This window comes from Athene cunicularia (assembly GCF_003259725.1).
Source record: "Athene cunicularia isolate RWA chromosome 4 unlocalized genomic scaffold, athCun1 chr4_part2, whole genome shotgun sequence".
NCBI classification, from domain to species: Eukaryota; Metazoa; Chordata; class Aves; order Strigiformes; family Strigidae; genus Athene; species Athene cunicularia.
The window spans coordinates 26,242,661-26,266,739 of NW_020799099.1; the positions used below are offsets into that span (position 1 = coordinate 26,242,661).

General features: G+C 36.4%; 2 protein-coding genes across 3 annotated transcripts in view; one reads left to right on the forward strand and one right to left on the reverse strand.

Annotated features, from left to right (window-relative positions):
• LOC113479699 overlaps positions 1-24,079 on the reverse strand; it is a 34,819-nt gene that overhangs the window by 10,395 nt on the left and 345 nt on the right. Inside the window, exons 2-3 of the mRNA XM_026847955.1 lie at positions 23,820-24,052; positions 21,633-21,741 (exon numbers count right to left, since the gene is read on the reverse strand). Of these exons, the coding sequence (XP_026703756.1) occupies positions 21,633-21,741; positions 23,820-24,052 (342 nt within the window). The remainder of the gene's footprint in view (positions 1-21,632; positions 21,742-23,819; positions 24,053-24,079) is intronic.
• Positions 1,757-16,556, forward strand: GUCY1A1 (guanylate cyclase 1 soluble subunit alpha 1). 2 transcript variants are annotated; one of them, XM_026847706.1, is made up of 8 exons: positions 1,757-2,164; positions 4,890-4,951; positions 6,541-6,599; positions 8,165-8,874; positions 10,364-10,849; positions 11,344-11,487; positions 13,114-13,268; positions 15,488-16,556. In XM_026847706.1, the coding sequence occupies exons 1-8, from the start codon at positions 1,916-1,918 to the stop codon at positions 15,687-15,689; spliced, it is 2,067 nt and encodes a 688-aa protein (XP_026703507.1). In that variant the 5' UTR covers positions 1,757-1,915; the 3' UTR covers positions 15,690-16,556. The 2 variants fall into 2 exon arrangements, with proteins under 2 accessions (XP_026703507.1, XP_026703508.1); XM_026847707.1 differs by lacking the exons at positions 1,757-2,164; positions 6,541-6,599 and having other exon boundaries at positions 4,894-4,951; positions 15,488-15,957.

Genomic DNA, 24,079 nt, shown 5'->3' on the forward strand with positions numbered 1-24,079 from the left:
CTGAAATACTGGTATACTTGATTCAAAAAGTTTTAGTAGTGTTATTTTATAACGTCAAGATTTATCTTGAAATTTAAGGCCCAAATTCAGCAAAGCACGCGAGTATATATGTAAGATCCACTAAAGCCATAAATATTTTTGTACCTTGACAACAGTGCACCTGTATGTTACTATTTTTCTTAACAGTTATTTCAGTACACAGATCAGTCTAACTACAAAAAGGTGGTTCTTTTCTGCTTTTCTTTTTTAGTAAAGTAATACAATGTTATATAATGGCTTCTGAATAAAGATACTTTTACGATGCTTACATTATAAAGAAAAGTATTATGCATATTTATGTATTGAGAGTTTGGTTCTTGCTTGAAATTTTTCACTGCCTCATTTTCTACACAAGTGTTCAGCAATAAAAATAAAGCATTACTGATAGAAATAAATGAGTTTCCATGTAAAAACTGAAATCAGAAATAGACTGTTATGTAAACATTCTTCAGCCTCTTGTTCTTAGCATTGTGTTTATTGATTCTTAATATTTAATAATTTTGATAGGTGTCCCTAAGAAGCTGGCCCGACACCATCAGTATTACAAACTACTTTAAAAGGGCCTTTCCTGCCAAGTATTTTTTTTCAGCAGCAGATCCAGCAAGAATAGCTTCTGCCTGTTTTTCCTCTTACCTGTGACACTTGTGCTGGGTCTGCAGCACTCCTCTGCTGTGCCATTCATTGCAGCTGTTTCAAAAGAAGCAGCTGATAAACTCTATCAGGGAATTAGTTATTTTTAACCCTGGTACAGTTGCTGTGTGACCCTAAAAGCCCTTTGGGTGTCTCAGGGGCTCAAATAAGCAGTGTGGTGCACAGGCTGATTAAAACCATAGTGCCTCTGAAAGAAATAGTTACTGTACTGCATCTCCAGAGAGAAAAATGTCTTCAGCTGCTTCCAGAGTTGCCAAGAGCTCTCAAGGATTACCTTGTTAGAGTATTATGACGATGAGAGGATCTGACTCAATGAGATACAGCCAATAGAAAATGAAGCCCTTAAGGGAAGAGCCTTTTTCAGATTAAGTTTTACTGAAAAAAATGTTACAAACAGAACAATTATTAAAGTGAAAAGTTCAGCCCTTTTTAAAAATGCATTATTTGAAAGATACCACCTTTGAAAGCATAAAAATCCCTTGGTGATTCCAAGCATCTACATCAGCTATGTGGTCAAATGCCCATGTTAGTTGTCACCAGTCAGCGGCTTTTACAGGTGGTGCTAACCTTTTATCTTGGATGGTTTGCTGTTCCCAAAGTGCAAGTACTGACTTCAGTCATTCATGTCTCTATTACAAGAAGGGTATCTTGGGCATCAAGTAAATGGAGTTTTAAGTAGCCATAACAGATCAGTTTCATTGTGCTGTATCAGGTAGTTTTTAATAGCTACTTATGAAAAAATAAAAATGTTTTCTTATTCTGCACTCTATTGCAGAAACCTCATCCATCAGTGTGACCAAAGATCTATTAGATAAAATAAGTCTTCTGCCTTAATCACTGGAGCCCTAATTCAGGGAAGAATTTAACCATGCACACAACTTTAATTACCTGAAGCACTGAAGTCAGTAGGGATTGCATGCTTAAAATGGCACATGAGCTTAAGTGCTTTCCTGAGCAAGGTCCTAGAAAAGCCATTATTTTAATGCACATATGATAAAACTGTCACATCACAGGAGTTTAAAAGAGAAAATAAATGGTTTTGTTTTTCTTTTTTCTTGCTTTGTAGGGGCACACATTTGTTCCTGTGGTGATTTAGAGCTACCAATAATCTCCCACAGTGGTCGCCTTATGTACTATTCTGGCATCTTCTGCTCTTGTTAGTAAACAGAAGAGAACAAACACAAAGCCAAGTACTCGTAATCTCAAGAGAGAGACTTCGTACAGTATGTTCTGTACAAAACTGAAAGACTTGAAGATCACAGGGGAATGTCCTTTCTCCTTGCTGACTCCAAGTCACATTACTGAGGAACATGACAAGGACTGTGCAGAAAACAGCTCTAGAGCAGCTTTGCCCATCTGCAAAGAAATCCATGAAAAAGATGCTCAAGGAAACCTTCCACAAAGGAAAACAAGCAGAAGTAGAGTGTACCTGCACACATTAACTGAAAGCATCTGCAAACTAATCTTTCCTGAGGTAAATAGCTACTGCATAATAATAAAATTTAATAGCATTTAAATATATTTTTAAAGTATTTTATGCAAGCCTTTAGATGTAAGCCTTTAGAAAGTTGTTTTGACTTCAAAGTTTGTGTTCTTATGTAGTTCTGCACAGTTTAAATCCTTGTTTCATCATCTTCCATTCCTTCTGAATACAGTTTTGCCACAATCAGTTTTGTACACTTTCACACCATCCCATCCACTGTATTTCCCTGTATTTTTGCCTTGTATTTGCAACCTTCAACTGATCATTTTAATTGTTCCTTTGAAATCCATGTGCTTTTATAGCAATTTTTTTACAGATAGTTAAACTCCGCTTTGTTACTAATTATGTAAATTATGTGGTCACTTCATCAATTCACCTAACTGAATTCATACTGCTACATACATTAGTCACCACAAAAAAAAAAAGTAAAATAGCTGTTTTCACCTGTTATGATGCTAACCTCCTGCCATACTATTTTTAAAAACATTACTGTCTCTGTTTACCACAAAAGTACTCTTAGATCTCTGCTCAACACAACTGAAAACAGGTACAGTGTATGCACACTGGTTTGCTTGAGTTGAGATGAATGTCATGGTTTGTCTTTGTAAAAAGAACATGAAAAATGCAGCTCCATAACATTCAACCCTTGGGCTTGCCTCAAATTCTGTGGAAAGTGTGGAGGAACTGACTGGTATATATTGGGACTACAGATGGAAAATGGCCAACTCTGTATACTCATTTGTTTGCAACTCTATTACTTGACATTCAGTGTACCTTACTAAATGTGCTGGAGTTTTGTTAAATCTACTTGCTGATCTGTCTTTGCAACTCTTCATCTATTACCCTTTTGTTAAAACTCTACATTGTAATTTTTGATAGACTCTTTTACCTCTGCTGCACTTGCACAGAAGAAACTAATACCTTCAAACTGATCTTTAAATGTGTAAAGGAAAGGACATTTAACTCAAGAATGAACTGACAATGCACCCTTTCTATAGTGTCATGATTGCTGTATTGCTTTTATAGCATATAGTTGTTGGTGGGACTTCTAATGAAATTGTTGGGTTTTTTCTTTAAAGAGTGATATAAATCTATGCAGCTGCCTATTATATAATCCTGATAGGCTAGTTCAACAGCTGGGACAAAAGCTTGCTAAAGTCAAGCATATTATGACCATGTGCCCCAGGAGCTACTGAAGTTCAAGGTTATTGCCACTGCTATTTACAGTTATTCAAGTCATATTCAGTGGAACTTTGTCCAGGTAGTCTGTTCTCATGTTAATTTGCAGTCAAGACCGAAGCATCTTACCAGTCCTGGTTCTCCACAGAGGGTCTTTTCTTGCTTAAAATTGTATTTTTCACTGCTTAGATACTTTATAGTGCCTTACTTAACCATCAGTGACTAACATCATCTTCTTTCCAATTGGAAACTCCAAGACAGAGGGCTGCATCATAACCCCGATTGATTAATGAACTCCTCATGAAATCAGTGAGTTGTGCATGGAAGTCCAGAACATAGTGAATTCAGAACAACTGTTGATTAAATCTGAGATGTAATGTAGTGTGTGTGATTGTTTTATTTGCTTCTTTGTGTGTTTCCAGAAATATAGAGAATATTACTTGGAGATAAGTAATGAATTGGATGGCGTTCCATTTACTGTACCAGTTTATACACAGATGTAATTTATATTGGTGTTCATACACATGGTAGAACAGTTGTTCAAGCTGGATTTTTGCTTGGAAAAAGTCTCCAGAATATATTGCTTTTCTTTCACATGTTATTTTCTTTATGTTTGAAAACCTTCCTTTTGAAAATACAAAAAGTAGAAGATGCAATAGCAAATGCTAATTTCTTCAGGGAATGAGAACCAAAGCAAAGCCAGACCACAGCAACAGCCAAATGCTATCATGGCAGTATGGTACTTATCCTATGATCCTGTCTTTATGGGAAGTTTGAGTTTCAAATGATCAGAGACTACATACATAAAACAGTTTTACTGGCCTCAACAATGTGAAATATGCATGTTTGGAAAGTGTTCTATCTGATCTGATTAGGAACTACAGAAAGGATATGGAACAATGGGATCAAGGTAAATTAAGGTAAATCTTCACAATACTCTAAAGGGTCTTTTATTATGGAATCCTTTTACAAAGGTTATCTACAGTGACTCAGTTTTCATCTGGAGGGATATTTGGATTTGCAGCATACATAGCCAAAATTATTCTTTTTCTACATACATAAAATAAATGGTTCTAACAATAAATGGGCATAATGCAGATATAAGTGGCTTTTTCTGTTAGGAGAATATATTTTAAACTGCAAAAATTTCTCTCCACATTTTGCATCCACTGTAGGGTGTTTGGGGGGGGGACATGTGTAATAATAGAAAATTGGATTAGTTATTTTTTAGCAGCACTGTCTTTATTGCCATCTGACAAGTTGGAGGTGAAGCACATCACTATATTAAAAACGCACAACCACTGGTGCATATCAACTAAGGGGCTTAATTATTGTGGTACTGGAGATGAAGACACCCAACATAAACTAAACCTCAAACACAGAAATGAGATGCTGTTTCTAACAACTATACCATCCTGAAAAAAAGATGATAGTCCTATAGACAGCAAAGTAATTCTTCTCTGTATAAAAATGTTATTCTTACAATTAAATTTTCAGCAATGACACTTTAATCAACATACCATTTTTTCTTTCCCAGTTTGAAAGGCTAAATCTTGCCCTTCAGAGAACACTTGCAAAACACAGAATAAAAGAAACCAGGTATGTATGTGTAATGGGTTTACAGCTAACTTCACAGCAAAAATGTTTTGCAGAGAGTTCATAAGGACTGGGGTAGTGACTTGTAGTCAGGACTTCTGGAGTCTGTTTTCAGTTATCTTGTCAAACGGGTGTGTACCATTTCATGTAAGGTAAATTAATAATGTTTTAGTTTATTTTAAAATATTCACAAATATTTATATCACTCACAGAGTTGATTTAGTGGGCAAAGTTAGCCATTTGTGCAGGGAAACAGGCAAGGGCTTTGTTTAAATTGAGCAAGTGTTTTGGAGGGACTCAGAGACTACTCAGGCATAGATGGAAAGGTAGATATGGTTGTATATGGATCTAGCCCAGTGTTTCTGAGATCCCAGGAAAATAATTTTAGATGCAAATGATTAGTGTTATACAAAAAAATGTGACTATTGATACAGTGAACAGTCATACATCTTTTTACTGGGCTCACTTGGGTTCTGGTTTCTGTTTCTGTTTCTGAGGAACTCAGCTTGACTTTCAGCACTCCTTAGTACTAATCCAGTATTAATTATTTGAAACTTGTGGGGAATGAGAATTTCTTAGCACCTCATTATACATTGAGGACTCAATTTATTGAATGAATCTGAAAAAATAAGCCACTCAGTTTAAAAAAGTGGAGAAAGTGGAATGGAGAAAAAAGTGGAGAAAAATAATGAAGTTGGACAAGAATAGATAATTGCAATGTATCTAATTATATTTGATATTTTCAAAGCACTTTACATGCATTGACTGAACTGAAGACAGTTGGTCAGATGTGCATTGCAATTGCAGACTGGCTTATTGATACAAATATTTTCCCTGTTTTTAATTATATGTTGCTTCCTGGAGTATTAGTTTGAATTATTACACTATTCTGAATGATGTAATAATGCAAATGTAAAACTGATCTAAATGTCTGTATTGCTTTTGCATATAAATATATCTAAGATTTTGAGTGAAGAAATTCAGAAAGTATGTATCAAAAGCTTATTGCTTATATGGAGGTTAATCTGAATTACATGTCCTTCTCATCATTTTGGGTCTGACATTCAGGTTGATTTTTACTGACCTCAGAGGGCTGCATTTTTGTGTCACAGAATCTGGATTACTACCAATGAACAAGTAATTCTAAAGTTAATAGTTGCTATTGGTATTTCTTCTCAAAACAGAAATACTTTTTCACCTTTTGAATTTAATGCAATGTAGTTCCAATAAATGCTTGTATATAAATTCCAATCATATTTTACCATACATTATGAAATATAGTTACAGCTTCAAGCAAAAAACCCAAACCAAACAAAAAACAGGACTGTTTCAAACTAAGAGTTTTTAATCCATGACAGTCTATAGTATCTGGCCTTGATCCATAATCAGCTCAGACCACTAAAACTAATTTATCACAAATTCACAGGATAATCTAAGATCCTACCAAGACCCTATTTTCAATTAATGAAAAGCTGCCTATTTGATCAGCAAAATTTGGTCTGTACACATTAAAGACAGGGTTTACTTACTATTTTTATCATTTTAATTGTGATTTTTCAGGGGGGTTATTTATATTTTTACGATCTTTACAGAAAAACTGGGGATAGAGAAGATTTTGAAAAAATAATCAGTGATCATGCTAATTCAGCAGGTAATGTAAGCTTGTTTACTAATATATATATACAAACATATAGATTATATATAACTTTATATATTAAATAATAAATGGAAATATAAATTATTCTTGTTACTAAGAAAGAATTTCCTCCAGGTAAGGCTGCAGTGATGCTGACAACACAGATCCTGAACTGTGACCTCTGCAACTAACAGTTTAGTGTCAAAATTTGACCTAAAGAGATGAGTTTCTTAAGTCTGAGCTATCATAGAATCATCCACCCCTAAGATCCAACATCTAGAGGGACTTTAACATACATTCAGTAATGTTACAGTTTTATACTCATTAAAAACTATTTGATCCTTTTCATTCTTGAAGACCATGGTCTGTTGGAAGAGAACTGCTGTAATTTGCAATATGAACTCTCTGGCTACATCTGTAATAGTAAATTAACATTTCCAGGAATGGAAAAATGGTCTTCTGCACAGTTAAACTGTTAAGCTCATCCTGGCACACAGTTGGCCTGTGACAGATAACACTTTTCCAAATGATTCCCAGTAACAGTCAGGGAGTTGGAACATTCCCAGCAGTCAGTCTGCATGGAGCTATCCTGTTAAAACAAATTTACTAGCAAAGATGTGAGCTGTTCAGTGCCAATTGGCATCAGTGCCCTCGAACATTCCTAGGGTCATTTAATTTACTGGATCAGGCATAGTACTTATATCTGCATGTGTGCACAGATTCTATTTTATTCTTAATTTTTAATTCTTAAGTGTTGGAGAACGCCTTGCAGAGAGCAAGGCCATAGCTCCCTGCAGGAGCTGGTCGGCCATAGCTCCCTGCAGAAGTCGGTCCCAGCCACCTGAGGTAAACAAAGGAAAGAACCCAGGGTACAGTTATGTAAACAAGGATGAAGACCCAGGGCTCAGTTGTGCTAGCGAGGATTGTTGTGAGAACACAGAGATAAGTTGGGGCGCATTACGACCTTGGGGGGTGAAGGGAAGCAGCCCTGGGAGAGAAGCAGGTTCACAGCAAGAAAGATGTTTATGCATACCAGAGATGCCACAAGGGGCTGGGGTATTATAATGTGACCTTTTAGATGTACCCAATGGCTGAGACATTATAATGTAGTTTCTTTAATGTATCCAATAGAGTTACAGGTAGTGTATTGTAGACTGCTTATATAAGGTGTGATTTCTATCAATAAAGTTGAAGCTTGCTCTATCATTCACATTGAATCGGCTGCTTGCTTCCTCCGCCCGCTGCACTTAAGTTTTCAAATTCTTATTTCTTTATATCAAGCTAAGGGAATTGGATTGAATCTTGTGCCAAAACGTGCATTCATTCTGTCTACATCTCTACAAAGAACACCGAGGCTTTGATCTTTCCAAACTACAACCTGTTGTTTCCCTGTTTTCCAGGCAACATGTCTATGTCTTTGGTTACAGTAGGACTCCTAAATGAGAGGGCCCTCAGGTGTCAGTGCTGGTTCAGGAAAGGATATTACTGATTTCATTTGGTCTAACACACAAAAAAAGTGCAGGTTAGCCTGAGATTCAGTGTGATGAGTGCAGTTCTGACTAAAATGTGGTTCCATACAGGTGTTCCTGTGGAGTCTCTACGGGAATCTCTCGGTGAAGAGCTATTCAAAATATGCTATGAAGAGGATGAACACATTTTAGGGGTTATTGGAGGAACCCTTAAGGACTTCTTGAACAGTTTCACTACTCTACTGAAGCAGAGTGGCCACAGCCAAGAAGCAGGAAAAAAGGACCGCCTTGAAGATGCCTCCATATTATGCTTGGAAAAAGATCAGGACTTCTTAAATGTGTATTATTTCTTTCCTAACAAAATCACAAGTCTTATTCTATCTGGTATTATTAAAGCAGCAGCTCATATTTTGTATGAAACTGAGGTGGAAGTGATGCTCATGCCTCCTTGTTTCCATAATGACTGCACTGAGTTTGCTAATCAGCCTTATTTGCTGTATTCGATACAAGTCAAAAGTGCAAAACCTTCCTTATCGCCATGTAAACCACAGTCTTCACTTGTGATTCCTGCCTCTGTGTTCTGTAAGACTTTCCCATTTCATTTTATGTTTGACAAAGATATGTCAGTTCTTCAAATCGGAAATGGGATAAGAAGACTTTTGACCAGGAGAGAGTTTCAAGCTAAGCCCAATTTTGAAGAGTATTTTGAAATTCTTACCCCCAAAGTAAGCTGCACTTTTAGTGGAATAATGACAATGCTAAATATGCAGTTTACTGTACGAGTCAGAAGATGGGATAATACTGATATGAAATCATCCATGGTAAGAAACTTTTAATAAGCGTTACTTCTGTGAGGAATTTGTTTTCTTCAGGTGGAATTAAAACAGCCACAATACACAGTGCACTTGGCATTGTCTACCTCTCAGCATCTAATACAACTGAATAATAATGATTTATTGAGGACACTCAAATTCAGATTCTGAAGCCAATATTCAGTCAAAACTCTGTTTTAGAACTCTTACACAGGAAAATGTTTGTTAAATTGATTTTAAGAATATTTTTCAGTATTGAGATAAAATCAGTAAATTGAGATAAAGCCAATGACATGCCAGGCTGCTGAGAATAAGAGCATCTCCAACACAAAGACAGCAGCAGGGAAAGCTTTATTAAAGTGCTCCTCAGTCTTCTGGAAATGGAAACAACAGCTCTAGGATTTGGGGAAGTACACATTTCCTGTGCTCATTCAGCCTTTGGTATCTTTGATATTCTGATGTTTTCACTGGGTGCAATTGCCAAAGGTCCCACATAGTTTTAGCTGAATGGGATTACTTACTATTTTTGCCAAAGCTGGGTCTGTGACAAATGACCTGGGATGGTAAAAAACATTGACTATTCAATGACTGCTTTTATTCATCACTGGCCCCAGCTGAATTCCAGCTTATATACATCTGAGGCACTCCAGGATGAATTACCAGTTCAGACTCAATACTTCAAGAATTTAAATGAAGAATGCTAATAAAGGTTTCACCCAGTTATTAACAAAGTGGGAAGAAATGTAGCACTGATTAGCTACTTCATCTCAGATCCTTTTCTGCACTAGGCAACAGTTCAATGATTACAAGGGGTAGTAGACTCTGCTTTGCTTTTGCATGTACTTACATATGCAAATGTCTATGAGCAAGTAACAGGTTTTCTTCAGAAAGCAGTCTTTCAAAGCAATGTTAAGTGATGCTCTGCAGCACCTTGCACATTACACAACTCAATACAAAAGGGAATAAAAACACTTCACACAAAATATTTTGCTTCTTTAGATCATTAAAATGGGATATTTCTGCCATTTACGCCTTTTAATTTTAAATTGCAGTGAGTACTGAACATCCTGTGATAAAATTGAAGCAGATTTTCTAACTTTATCTTACAAAGAAAGTGGGGTATGAACTACACGCTTGAGTTATTAGCAGAAATTCATAGGCCACTATAGTAAGTAACATCAACAGATGGAAATGCACATTCTTTGGTTTTTGTTTTTTTTTCTTCCTAATCTAAAACTGATACTGATACTCAAACATATTAGGTGTTTATCCTTAAGTTGTGGTCTAACTCTTGTACCAGAAAGCTCAAGCAAATTAAACTTATTTGATGGCTTTAGCACCCCAGGTTTTCTCTTAAGCAACTAAATAAAAATGTAAGGACTGTGGACCAGTCTGGTTTTCCTACATTTCAGCAAAATATATTTCCTCTAAAACATCTTGCTTCTAAACCATTGCCTCACATGTTTTGCATGAATTCTTGTTTCTTTTACTGTTTCAGGTAATGGATCTTAAAGGCCAAATGATCTATATTTTTGAATCCAGTGCCATCTTATTCTTGGGTTCTCCTTGTGTGGATAGACTAGAAGATTTTACAGGACGTGGATTGTACCTCTCAGATATTCCCATTCACAATGCATTGAGAGATGTTGTTCTGATAGGAGAGCAGGCCAGAGCTCAGGATGGACTGAAGAAGAGGTTAGGAAAGCTAAAAGCAACCCTTGAGCAGGCCCATCAAGCACTTGAAGAAGAAAAGAAAAAGACCGTAGATCTTCTGTTTTCAATTTTTCCTGGAGAGGTTGCTCAGCAGCTGTGGCAGGGACAAGTTGTTCAAGCCAAGAAATTTAATAATGTCACAATGCTTTTCTCTGACATTGTTGGATTCACTGCCATCTGCTCCCAATGCTCACCTATGCAGGTTATCACCATGCTTAATGAGCTTTATACTCGCTTTGATTACCAGTGTGGAGAGCTAGATGTCTACAAGGTACACAATTTATTCTGTGGGTTTCTGGGGAAGGAAAGGAAATGATGACTAAATGGGACAGAGGATAATAGAAGTCCAAAAATTATTTTGCCCTAAATCTTCATTCTCAGATAAATCATAAAACAAACTATAAAAAAAGAAACGAACTGTCAACCAAATCAGCTGTTCTTGCAGCCAGGAGAGAAACCCATCAAAACTTGAGTTAATTTAAAAAATTTCAATGACAGTGCTGTGAATTTGGAGTAACCAGATGTTTAATGTAGCCATGGGTGCCTTACAGCAGGTGGGCAAGGAAAAGTATTCTAGCATCATGCTCAGCAATAAATACAAGTTGTGCAATTTTGCCTTTTGAATGATATTGCAGGATTTTCCCAGGACTTAAATAATTTAGCAGGACAAATGAGACTCAGTCAATATGTAGGCACAATTCTTACTGAAGCCACAGACTATTCTTTTTTGTGTCTAACAGTAAGGAACAAATATGCCTGTTTTAGGTTGAGACTATTGGAGATGCCTACTGTGTCGCTGGAGGTTTACACAAGGAAAGTGAAACACATGCTGTTCAAATAGCATTGATGGCCCTGAAGATGATGGAGCTGTCAGATGAGGTGGTGTCTCCCCATGGAGAGCCTATCAAGGTTATATATCTTATTATATTTTGTATGCTAAAGTGGGTATTTTTGTTTGTTTCGTTGCTTTTGGGGTTTTTGTCTCAAGGAAACTTCACATCATTGCATTAACTCAGACAATTTGGGAATCAAGTGTGTATGGCTGGAGAAGCTGACCTTCTTGTGAATGAGAGTTCTGTGGAGAGGTAAAGATGAAACGGAGATCTGAAAATCAACCCAAAAGACTTAAATGCAGTGAAATCAATAGATGCACACTGACATGTTGTAGTTTTTGTCTCAGTAGCAATATATTTGTCAGTGGCATGGAATATTCTGATACTGTTTTCTAATGAGGAGAATAATCCTCTCTCAAAATTAGACACAGTGAGGGGTGTTTCAGGGTAACAGGTATAAATACGAATTATCAAAGACATGTCCTGATTGTACTAATCCACACAACTTTAAAGGATTCTGTTGCTGTTCTTTTATAGTCAGATACTGAACCACTACTATAATGTAATGGTGTTAATGCTGTCAAAGCAACTGTTAGGTTCAGTGGTAGTTATGCTTATGGCTTCCTTTCAGTGAGGACTTACACATGTACTGAACTTTTCATGTAGGTTTACCTCTCACTGAGAAAAAAAGAAAAAGGCCTGTGTGCATGACAACAATGTGGACCTTTTACTGAGTTCAAATGTCTCGGAATGGGGTCCTATTATTTTTAATACAGGTGTTTTAGTTCATTATGTCTTTCATTTGCTCATTTTTAACATATATCTGTTCATTTGTTCCTTTAGAAAATTTCAGGCTTCTTTGATTTTAGATTAAGGAATATTTGTATCCCAAGAGAAAGAAAATGGTTATTAGGCATACATGCTCCACATTTATCACAGAGAACAGCAGTTGTTCTTTTTGTATTTCACAATATCAAATTAAATTATGCTTTAAAAAATCTGGAAACATTCTGACAATATTATAATGTGTTTATAATTTCCACATAAATGCTACCTCTGTAATTTTGAATGAGGAACGCTATTACATGTTAAAATAAGTAGAAAAAAAAAAAAAGTACATAGTACACAGCACCAGCTAAGCAAAACTCAAAAATCTGAGTTACAAAGAAGAGGTATCAAAATGTTTCAACTGCTGTATAATTTGATTTATTATCAAAATTCTGTACTTTGGGATTGGGATTTACTCTGTATCTGTGACCTTGTGAATAGAGTTCAGCTGGAACTACAGCATATCCATATTGTATTTGTTATCCTCTAAGACTTGTCTCCTGACCTTAACAGCAAAGCAAGTACTATTTATTAGCTGTCACCAGTCTAACAACATTGTGTCATGTAATTCCTCCCAGGAAAGTCATAGTAACTCCTGCTGATATTTCTAGATCAGTTTACTGCCACAGAGACCAGTGCTATCACATTCATATCAGATGAAGGATTACTTACTATAAATGCAAAGCAAGGTAAACTTCATCTAGTTTCCTCTCCACGAGCAGTGATGACCAGAATACAGACATTTTAAGGAGACAATATTAACTATTTTAGTAGCTCATGATTTATTTTTTTTTTAATAGCGGAAGAATTTATAAAACTGACTTTAACCATTTTATTTTACTTAATAATGCTGTTTTCTGTCTTTTATTTAAAGATGCGTATTGGCCTTCATTCTGGATCTGTCTTTGCTGGAGTTGTTGGGGTTAAAATGCCTCGTTACTGCCTTTTTGGAAATAATGTGACTCTTGCCAATAAGTTTGAATCTTGCAGTATACCTAGAAAAATAAATGTCAGCCCAACAACTTACAGGTACAGTGCTTCATATCTGTAAAATGTCCACCTGAAGTAGTTACTGTGATAGTTCATTATCTTCCTCTTCTTTTTCCCTCTGAAGTACTGCTGTTTGCTTTTTTTCTAACTGCTCATGAATGCACCATGGTTATTTTTAGTCAGAATGCAACCAGCAGTAGCAAGAAAAAGGGTGAAACAGAACAGCTGATACTTATTCTTCAGATGCTTCATTTAAAATAAATGGGCTGTCTGGGCCAGTTTTCTTCTTACTCTGCAGCTGTATACCTCTTGCTCTTTTTTTTTTTTTTTTTTTTTTTTTTTTTTTTTTTTTCTCATGTAGTTGGATCCTCTTTGAGCTATGTGGCTTTCAGTGTGAACTGGATGCTAAACCAGCTGCAGGTGCCCTTGAAAATAATAATCTAACTGAAGGTTTTTTTAAACATCACCCTACATGTCTTCATTCTCTTTCGGGGAGGAAAGATGAACGAACAGGTTGCAATGAATCAGCCATGCCAGTGTTTAGTTTATGCAGATCCTGATCCCAACTCGGTTTAAACCTTTTAGTATGGAACTTAGGCTGTACTATTTATCCACTCAGACCAGACATTTTTAGTAATGCAATTATGCAGACAGCTAGCAGGCTCTCCCAATGGGAAAACAGCATCTTTCCATTGTCCTCCAAACCTACTACTCTCTTTGTATTACCTGTTTAATTGTACTTAAAAATCACGTTGCAACATGTTCATCACCAACTAATAGTGTCTTATAGGTGCCAGGCAAAATAATAGGAAACTGTTTTGAATTTGATGGTAACAACCGTGTACATCTGAACTCCAGATCCAGGTCTGAATTTTATGCCACTGAGCTGATAGAGACTATTGTTTCTTCAAGAGTGGCTAAAAGTTTTCTAAGAAAGAACTGTAGAGAGTGAATCTACTGGTATAAAGCGAAATGGGTGGGTAAAATAACCAGAAATATGGATATAAATTTTTTCCTTTTCAGGAAGCTCTGCTACTGTCACTGTAGTCTGGACAGTCAGTTGTTCCTACTCAGCTTGTACCCACTGCCATATATCTGTCAATGCCTTGTGGCAAGGTTCTGTCACCTATGTCAGACAGAATTTCTTACAGGATCCTAATACTCTGTACATGTGCAATGTGATTTGCAGGGTGCCAAACTTTAGATTATCTCGTACAGGTGATTTGGGTAAAAGTAGCATAGCTATTAGGGCACACAGTAAGTAACCTTTCTGATTGTGCACACTAAACAAAGAGATAGCATTAGCATCATCAGTGCTTATGTATGTCAGAAGAACAGTGCTGGCCAACAGTGATTTTTTTTTTTTTCCATATCCATATGGAAAATAATTTTGAATGATAGTGACTACAGTCTTTTCTTAAAACCAGTAGACATTTCATCCACACAAGACTTGCCTATAACTTGTAGCATAAGTAGGTTTCTGCATGGCTGTGTATTTACCTCAAGAGAAAATCTGAAATGAGTATACTGTTGAAAAAAAAGAGAATTAATTATCTGAGTGCCTAGAAAATAGGCAATTTGGTTAAAGGGTAAACTATTGTTATTATTGTGATATGTTTGTTTTTTTCCCTGCATGAATGATGTTTTAGCCTCCTTTTTGTGTAGTGTTTTTTTCTTTTTGATTCATACGCCAATTCTAAACACATATTGATAACATTATGGCACCTTGCACAACTCCTGTATATTGCAATAATTGTTTGGAATCTTAGATACCAGTTATCAGTATTTATCCCTACAGATTAGCAATCTGTGCTTCAGATATAGAAGACCACCGGGTTTAGTGGATGTGTGTGAAAAAGCAAAATTATTAGAATTGGTAAGAGGACCTGAATAGTTTAGTTAATAAGCTTTTCAGTATTTCATTAGTTGAAACATTAATTATGGTGCCAATTTCATGTGAAAATCTGTGTTAGCTTTCAGTACTAGATAATTTCCAAAAATATTTACTACAAACATAGCACCTACATGCAGATCATTGACAAGACAAAAAGAGAGGCAATATTCCTGTTTGCGGTGGTGCACAAGTTAATAGGTTATCAAGGTTACCAAATAAACAGTATTTTTTTATATTTTCAGTAAATAACATATAAATATTATATTCTGCCCTGCTGTACATGAATAATTATTTAATGTCTACACTTGTAGTAACAATTAGTGACTGATTAATTTGTAATCAAGATGATTCATTTTTGTTCTAGGTTGTTAAAGGAATATCCAGGTTTTGTGTTCACACCTCGCTCAAGAGAAGAGCTTCCACCAAATTTTCCCAGTGATATCCCTGGAATTTGCTATTTTCTGGATGCTTATATTCAAGGAACAAACTCACAGACTTGGTTTCAAAAGAGAGATTTGGGAGATGGCAATGCCAATTTTTTGGGTGAGGAAACAGGAATAGACTAAACTGTACATTCACAAGTGTATAAAATAAATTTATAAATATTTTGATTTTTTTTGTATAAATTGAAAATTTTTAAAAATTTATGAAACATGAAAGCACTTTAGATTGTTAACACCTGAAAGCCAGTATTAAAATTTCAGGAAGTATGTCACTGACTACTTTTTATTTTTCCTTTGCATAATGAACATAGTCACTAAAATAATGTTGCAATTTCACTGTTGAAAATGCTACTAAAACCTACATTTTCCCTGTGGTAATTTGTAAGTGCTATGTAACAATTCTCTCAGTTCTCTCTGTGCTGAGAATTCTAGATGTATTGTACATGCAGTGTGTCAGGAAATGTAATGTGCAAGTGATGCAGCCACATGCAGTGTTGTGAGCTGGTGCTTATCAATGGCTATTAAAATATATTTTCTTAGTGATTCCATAAGAAAATATCCATTAAAATATTGTCATTGCTATCACATACTCCTTCCAGTGCATCATTTGGGCCCCATCCTAGAAACTGCTGACCATCTTCTAACACTGACTGGAGTCAGTGTGTTGAGGGTGCTCAGCATCTTCCGGATCAGGCTGCTAATTGTAGCTAATGCACATATACATAGCAGAGTTTGCTGCTTACTGTTTCATGAACTTTATTTTGTGTAAAAAATAAATATAGATTGAAACACTGTATAATCACATACTAAAGTCTCTGTAATCATCAAACAATATTTTAGTTCTTGGGGTTTTTAAAATACTTTACAAAAAATAATATCTACTTGCTATTATGTATTAGAGCAATAAATGTTTTCTTTTTGTTGTCATTTAAATTTGAAATGTTGTAAAAGAAGTGTAATAAAACATGCTTTGAAGTGTTTGTTTAGAAAGGTAATTACAGTCAGACCGTGTTAAATGGAACAGAAGCACACCAGTTTAAAGCTATGACCCTTATTCAAGGACAGCAGTGTTGGTATGACATGTTATTGAAATGCCCATGGTATACTTGCTTTGAAGTTGCCTGGGGAACCTACAGTGAACAGAAATTCTTTAAAACGTATGAACACATATACGAAGTATTCATATTACTACAGTACAAGCACTTCTATTGTGGAACATAAGTGGAGAACTCCCAAGGGTCTGCCTCTAGAACTGGCAGAATAGAGTTAGTTACAAGTCCTGAGTTTCGGATTCTGCCTCTCCAACTAGCAGATCTATCTGCATATATATTTCCCTGTGCCGCACAGTTTGATCTCAGCTGCAGGCTGGAGAACTGCAGGCTGCTGACACAGATACAAATAATTCCAGTAGTATCAAATGTTATTATTCTAACCTTTTAAACTCTTGGGATTTTGGTATATCAAGCCATAAAAGTATTTCTTCAAGCTACTTGCCTCTGAATAAGATTTTGCACTCTGAATAATAACAGGGAGCAATTATATTAGACTAGGGTGCCATTCTGTTCATTTTCTGAACTTGACTAGTTCATTCTGAAGCTTGATCTACTGTTTTATCCTACTATTTTGCAGTAGAAACTCATACAAAAGATGTACCATCAGAGCCTTGAGAAAAATCCTAAGCATTAAGAACATTTTAAAACTATACTTTAATTCAGATTTCCTGTAAGAAGCCTTTGAACAATACTTGATACATTGAATCCTGCTATTGCATGAGGTCTCCTATATCCATCCAAGATGCTTAGAAATAATTCTGTGACACAAAAATGGAACCTGAAATTCTCCCTGTGTATTGCATTCATATACATCTCTCTCTCTTGCACATGCCATGTGTATACATGCACATATACAGGCATAAATATTTGTAACATTTTTAACAGCAGTGTTTCAAGGAACCAAGAACTATGCAAATCCTGGTGACTGATCTTTGCAATATTATTTTCGCTGGAAAATTCTGTTCTATTGACATAAATACCCAGAGGCTAGTAAGTCTCATAGGGGTGCTCCTGGATTTAAAAATGTGGCAGTATTTGACAACTACTTCAGACTGAAGTCACCAGAAATCTATCCGTTCCTGTCATCTGTTGAATGTTAAAAAACAAATAGGCTTTTAAATAAAAGAGATTTTCTCCATATCTACCAAATAGAAGGGACTCTTAGGAGTGAATTTCCTTTTGTCCCTAGGAAAGAACAGTTGCTGGACTGGATGGGGGCTATTCTCAAAGCCCCATGTCATACAAATCTGTCATTCAGTTGGATGTTCATTATGGCAGTTCCTGACACCTTCTTAAGTGCATCTCTGTAAAATAAAATGTGCCCTAGGCCAAAGTTTTTATTACAGATCAAATTCATCTTCCAACATTACTTTTTATAATTCTCTATTTTTAATACACCCTAGGTTACTTTACCAGCTAGAATTGCTGTAGAATTCCTTTTTATTTCACTTTTTTCCTGAAAATTTCAAAACATTCCCACGTCTCCTTCAGCCTTAGTTCTGAGAATAATCCTGATAAAGTGCTTAAGTGTACACATAAAGCAATATGCTTGAATCTCAGTGAAGTAAATAAGATTTAAGCACGTATTTGAGACAATGATTCAAGAAAGTGCTTTAAAATGTACTTGCATTCAGACCTGTTCTGCAAAAAAATCCACAAGTCTGTGTTTAGCTTTAAGTATAATTTAAGAATTTAAGTCTCATTGAAGCTGTTCCTCAGTTTAAGATTTTTGCTGAATGAAATAGGTATTTAATAAGGGACAATTATTTTTAGGTAATCCTTTCACTTAAATAGTGCTTTCACTTTTTAACTAATCTTCACTTAAATTAAAGCCAATGGCAAAAATGGAATCAGAAAGCTGATAAGCAAGTTGAGATAAACAAAAGGAAAGGAATTTAACTGATATAACACTGGGAAATTTTGCAAGGAAATAAAACAGGGGTTTTTAAGCTGATGTCTTGTATAGTGTGTATCTTCTATGGTATTGTGAAAGTCTCAGTACTATTTACATAAATATAAAAATACCTTAGTATTATGTCCAGAAATGGTTTTGTTATTATGCGAATTTTTATTTTATTAGTTCATAAAGAGTCTGTGGGGCTGATTCCTGTTCACATATACACTATGTGATGGAAGATAAATTTTTATCACGCTGAAATTTCTTTAGCAAAGAGGTGTAAATGTCCCTTGAAATAAATAAAAAGTGGGTCCTTTGAATCTTAACAGTAAGACAGATAAAGTAAAAGCTATAGCAAAAGAATTCAACTAATTTTATTTCATTCAGGCAAGACCTGATAAGATTTCAGGGAGATGATGGAAAAAAATTGCTGGTGTCAGAGGAAGTGCAATTAGCATAGAGATGATGTTTTCTTGCTGAACTACTGTGTAAAAACAAAGCAAACCAACTCACAGAAACTGACAAAACAGTGAAGTGCACAGATAATCGAGCCCCAGTATACCTCTACTTTTTCCTGTGAAATCCTACAAAGGAAGAATACAGAACTCCCCCAAAGCCAGTTTATTTCTTCCATCATTTTCTTTTGCATTCTGTGCAGAAACAGCTGCAGCAGATAGTACAGGAGGCAAAATCAGTCTTTCCAGTTGAAAGCCATCAGAATTAAGAGGAATTTTTCCTGAATCTTGGCAAAGGGACCCTTTTTCAAACCCCACCCATCCTATAACCTAGCAGGCCACTCTAGCTGCTACCGTTATTTATGCACACTCATTGTTCTGCAAAAGCAGTGGAAGGGGAGTTTTTGTTTCCTGCACAGCAATAATTTTTGTGGCTATTTGCCATATAGCATACGAGTGACTGTGTTGCTTTCAAAGCCCCATGCTTGAGTTTATCAGAAGTCAGCTTGGCAGGAACCAAATTTAACTTTGAGGCTGTTTCTGAAAGGAAAGCTAGGATTTTCTTTTCTACATCTAAAGTCTGCAAGATGTGTGCCACAACAGTCTTCAGAGACCACTAAAACCATCTCTGATGGTATAGCTGCTCACAACTCCATAGGAAGGAAATAATCAGATACAAGCTGCTTTTTATTATTATTTTTTTTTAAATTTCCCAAGCAATTTGCATGAGTTCACTAGCAGTTCTTTCAGCAGAGCAAAGGGAGAGAGTAAAAACTCACTGTCATGTTACTCAGCATTGCTTTGACACAGGAGCACAAATAAAATACAGAAGACAATCAATGGTTTTGGAACGTCTGCTACATCCAGATGCAACAGTTTAAAGATACGTACTCTCCTGAGCACAAATAGTAGGATCTGAATGTTAAATATGCAGTTAGGCTGGAACATGAAGCTGGAAAGCCAGTCAAAGAAATAATAAACTGTGAAAGACTCTAAACCAAAGTAAACAACCTTATAAAGTTGTGTGTCTCATCTGCTTCAGCAGATTTTTGATGCTGACAGTAAAGTCAAGCTGAGCCAGTGGTTTCCTAATATAAATGGAAATGGGCATACTGCTTTGCAGCCCCATTATAAGGCCCCCTCTAAAGACCTGTGCAGAAATTGTTTCCCATCTTCTGAGCAGTACAAAGTTACTAATTCTTGTGTCACCACACCAACAAAAGTCATGTTTATATGAGTATCCTGCACACACAGCATGTAATAGGAAATAACCTAGAGGAATACATGCAGTATCATTCCAAGGATGTGAAAAGGGGCAGATTAAGTCATAGGTATACTTGCACTCCTCTGATTTTTTTCAGCCCATACAAAACCTTCTGAAGAATTATCAGGGACAGTAACATTCACAGGAACTTTGGAGTACAAGCCTATGAAAATCAGCAGGTCTTTCTACTGGTTGGTTGCAGAAGGTGTTAGGGAAGATCTGAACATATGATTAGTTTGCTCTGCATTGCTAAGATTACATTTCTCTTACAGGAAGATGCAAGAGAGCCCAGAGAGTTTCTCAGATCTACACAGTTTATTGTAGTACACAACAGCATTGACATATTGAGTGCTGTTTCAGACACAGCTTGTCGATACTATTACTGGAAAATGAATGTAATGGTATAGTGAAATGGTAATGGTATAGTGTACAGTGGTACAGTAGAAATAATGAATCTTGCTGAAGTGATCTTAAAAAAAAGGCATATTTCTGCACATGATGTTATTAGGACAATCCCAAATGCCAATTCTCAGACCATTATGAGTTGAAACAGATAACTAGAAAATACCCATAATTCAGTTAGATGTCAGTAAAACAACTCTGTCTTCAGTAAATGAAATCCAGCAATACCATATAAGGCAACATTTCTATTCAGGATTATTGTAACAATATAAAGTGTAAGAGCAAAGTCCAAAGTAAAAAATGCAACTTATTAAAATTCTTTGTTTTATAATGTTTGTGTATTAACACAAACCATACTGAACGTAGATTTTCTTGGTCAGTTAGTGGTTTTCCCAAAGTTACCATCTCAGCAACTGCCCTTCTTTTTGCTTTGATGGATCTCAACAAGAATTTCCAGATGAAGTCAGCATCTCAAATCAAGAAAAAACATATATACCACCACTTGAAAACTACAGCAGTTGTTTTTCTCCTCTAATCACTGGCTGCAACTCTTTCGCTTTCTGATGGCAGTACAGGAAATTCCTCCTGAGAAACATGTTCAGGGGAACACAAAGTGGACAAGCTGTAGGATTTCAGTTACAGAAAACACTTTCTAAAAGGCTCCTTTCATGCCAGCATTTCATCCCATTCATGTCCCAGTTGTGGACACAGCTACCCTCCCACTCCTGAATAGCAAAAAGCAGCTGGGCAGCAGGTCATAAGCGTGAGGGTCCCCAAATGGGAAAGCGAACAAGCTGCAGGCTTTATGGAAGTGCATCAGATACAGTCCAAATGATTGTGTGATGTGCATAATCCATGGGACTGTTAGTCCTGATACTAGTAACGCTGGGTCTTGAAAAACACAGCCCAGTATTAACAGCTTTGTCTGACATGTACTTTACCATGTTGACCTAGAGACTCTCCTTCAGCTGAAACCAAATCTTGCTTAAGACCTACCAGAGAGTCTTGATTCGGCAAGCGCATGGAATGGAGGCTGGTCCCTCTCAGCAAATCGCTTGGTTGAATTCTTTAATTCAGCATCTTCCAAACTTGTAAAAGGAGATCCCTGTTTTAGAAAACTAAATCAATTATTGTCTACTTTAACTTTGCCCATGCTGTTTTTGGTTTACATTTTACAAATATCACCTTGGGTGCCAGAACTTCCATTTGTATTACAATGGCTTAATCACAAGAACAGCTCGCAAATGCAACCTACCAAGCCTGAACCAAATCAGAAGAAAGGCAATTTTGCAATTGTCTAAAATAATTTTGACCCTTGCAGATATCAGCACTTTTGAAAAAGTGTCACTCAGGTACATAAAACGGCCAGGGTAATATACTTTCCAAGACTTTTCTAGTATAATTTTGTGAGCATGAGAGTTTGCCCCATATACAGAGTGAGCAAGCGGAGTCCCTTGAAATTTATGAAGACTGGGAATGTTGTTAACACTGATTCTCAATCCAGTCTTCCTGTTTCCTGGCTGGAATGTGCTGTCAGGACTTCCTTGATATTTTGTAGTCTCAAAACCATTTTATAGGTGTGTGAAGAGGGAGACTACAGAACATCAGAGAGCAAAACTCCCAGGTGTTTAGATCTTCCAGTAGTGTAGATTCACTACCACAAATAGGCACACACTAGATTACACATGGCATGTAACTACATGTGTATTGTAGGATATGTTTTCCCATTTTCCCAAAACTTCCTTCCTACCAAATAGGACAAGTAGATGGTGACCTGATGTACTCAAAACATGGTTAATTAGTGACCCTCCTCAGCTACAGGGAAATACAGCCTTTTGTCCAATTACAACAGCATGATTTATTACATCATCTCAGTTGCCAATTTCCTGGATATTGAAGAGATTCTCAGAGATCTGCATCTCTTCAGCTTTTGTTTGTTCTCTACACAGATATCTTCAACGAACAGTTTTGTTATCTCACCTAAAAATTTTCTTTCCTCCTTTCAAAATTAGCATATTATTTGTACGGTTTTAACTGGTTATATTGAAACTTTTGGTTTTGGTCTTTCTTTTAAAAATCTAGAATTGGTTTTCCCAGTAGATCTGGAATGTGTTAAACTAAGAAGAATTGATTATTATGCCCATGTGACTTAAAAGCAGAGTTTCCATCTACTGTTCTTGGAATGCCTACCGAGATCATGTTTGCCAAATTTCTAATGGCTATCCACTCGTAATTTGTTTTCTCACTTACTAGCAATTTTAACAGATTTTAACACAGATTGAAAAGTTCATCAAGAAAGAGATGAGATTTTAAAAGATTTAAAATGATGTCACTCGTAAATTTACATGGAAGTTCCAGTACACATATTCCATCTCTGTCTTTTAATTTTTTTTTTTTGTGAAATACATGAACAGTTCAAATTTTAAACTTATTTTGCATTATCTTACTAAGGACTGAACTTTTGCAATTTTATTTACATCTAGAATCTATCTGGATTGATTAGCATCTAGGGCTCTACTGACTTCATGTAGCAAGGTCTCTACTCAAGAGCTACTACAGTAGTAGTCCATCAAGTAATCATCCTATAATCCTCCTAGATAACCTAATTATCCCTTGAATATATTTTGATTCTTTTTAAGCAAGCAAAAAATTTTAGCAGTCTCATCAGGATTTTTATTTCATACACTGAGGCCAGGTCTTCAGATGGTATAAAGGGCTGTAAACTAAATGCGTTTTTCAGGTGCTGCACTATCTTTTTTATTCCATGCATATGGTAACATATGATGACAGCATGTTATTTATATGCCCTTGGTATACTGTCATTAATCCTCTGCTCAAAAACTCCTGTTGTAAGGGTCATCCCTTACTTGGAGAACCCTTTGAGAATCCGTATGCAGCAGTGTTTATTCACATTGGCAAGGACTCAACAACACACAAAAACCATTACTGAAAACATTCGTTATGCTTTTAATTTCACTAGCCTTTGAAAAACAAACACACAGAAACAGAAATGTCTGCGATCATTTTGCCCCTCACATTCTTGACTTTTTAGGGGCCATTTATCATCCTAAAAACTAAGCGGCTGCATTGGGGTATGAAACAACTGAGGAAGCATTTCTGTTCCGGCGAAGGCAACTACTGCAAAGGGCACTGACAGCGGAGCCCACACTGCTCTACTCGTACCTGTCCAACTGCTGGAACCCGCCCGGCACTTCGCCTGACCGTCTGACCCCGTGCCAGGCAAGACGCAGCAACCCCAGCTGGAGAAAGTCTTTGGAAAATTGTTTTTGATGCGTAGGAAACGGTAAGAGGTTCGAAAGGTTCCCTACTGAGGAGAGCATGGGGGAAAATAAACCCGAGAGGGATGGCTGTACTCCCCTGCGCCCGTCCCTCCTCCCTCCCCCACGGGCGCCGGCCTGACGCGGCAGCAAACACCGTTAGCC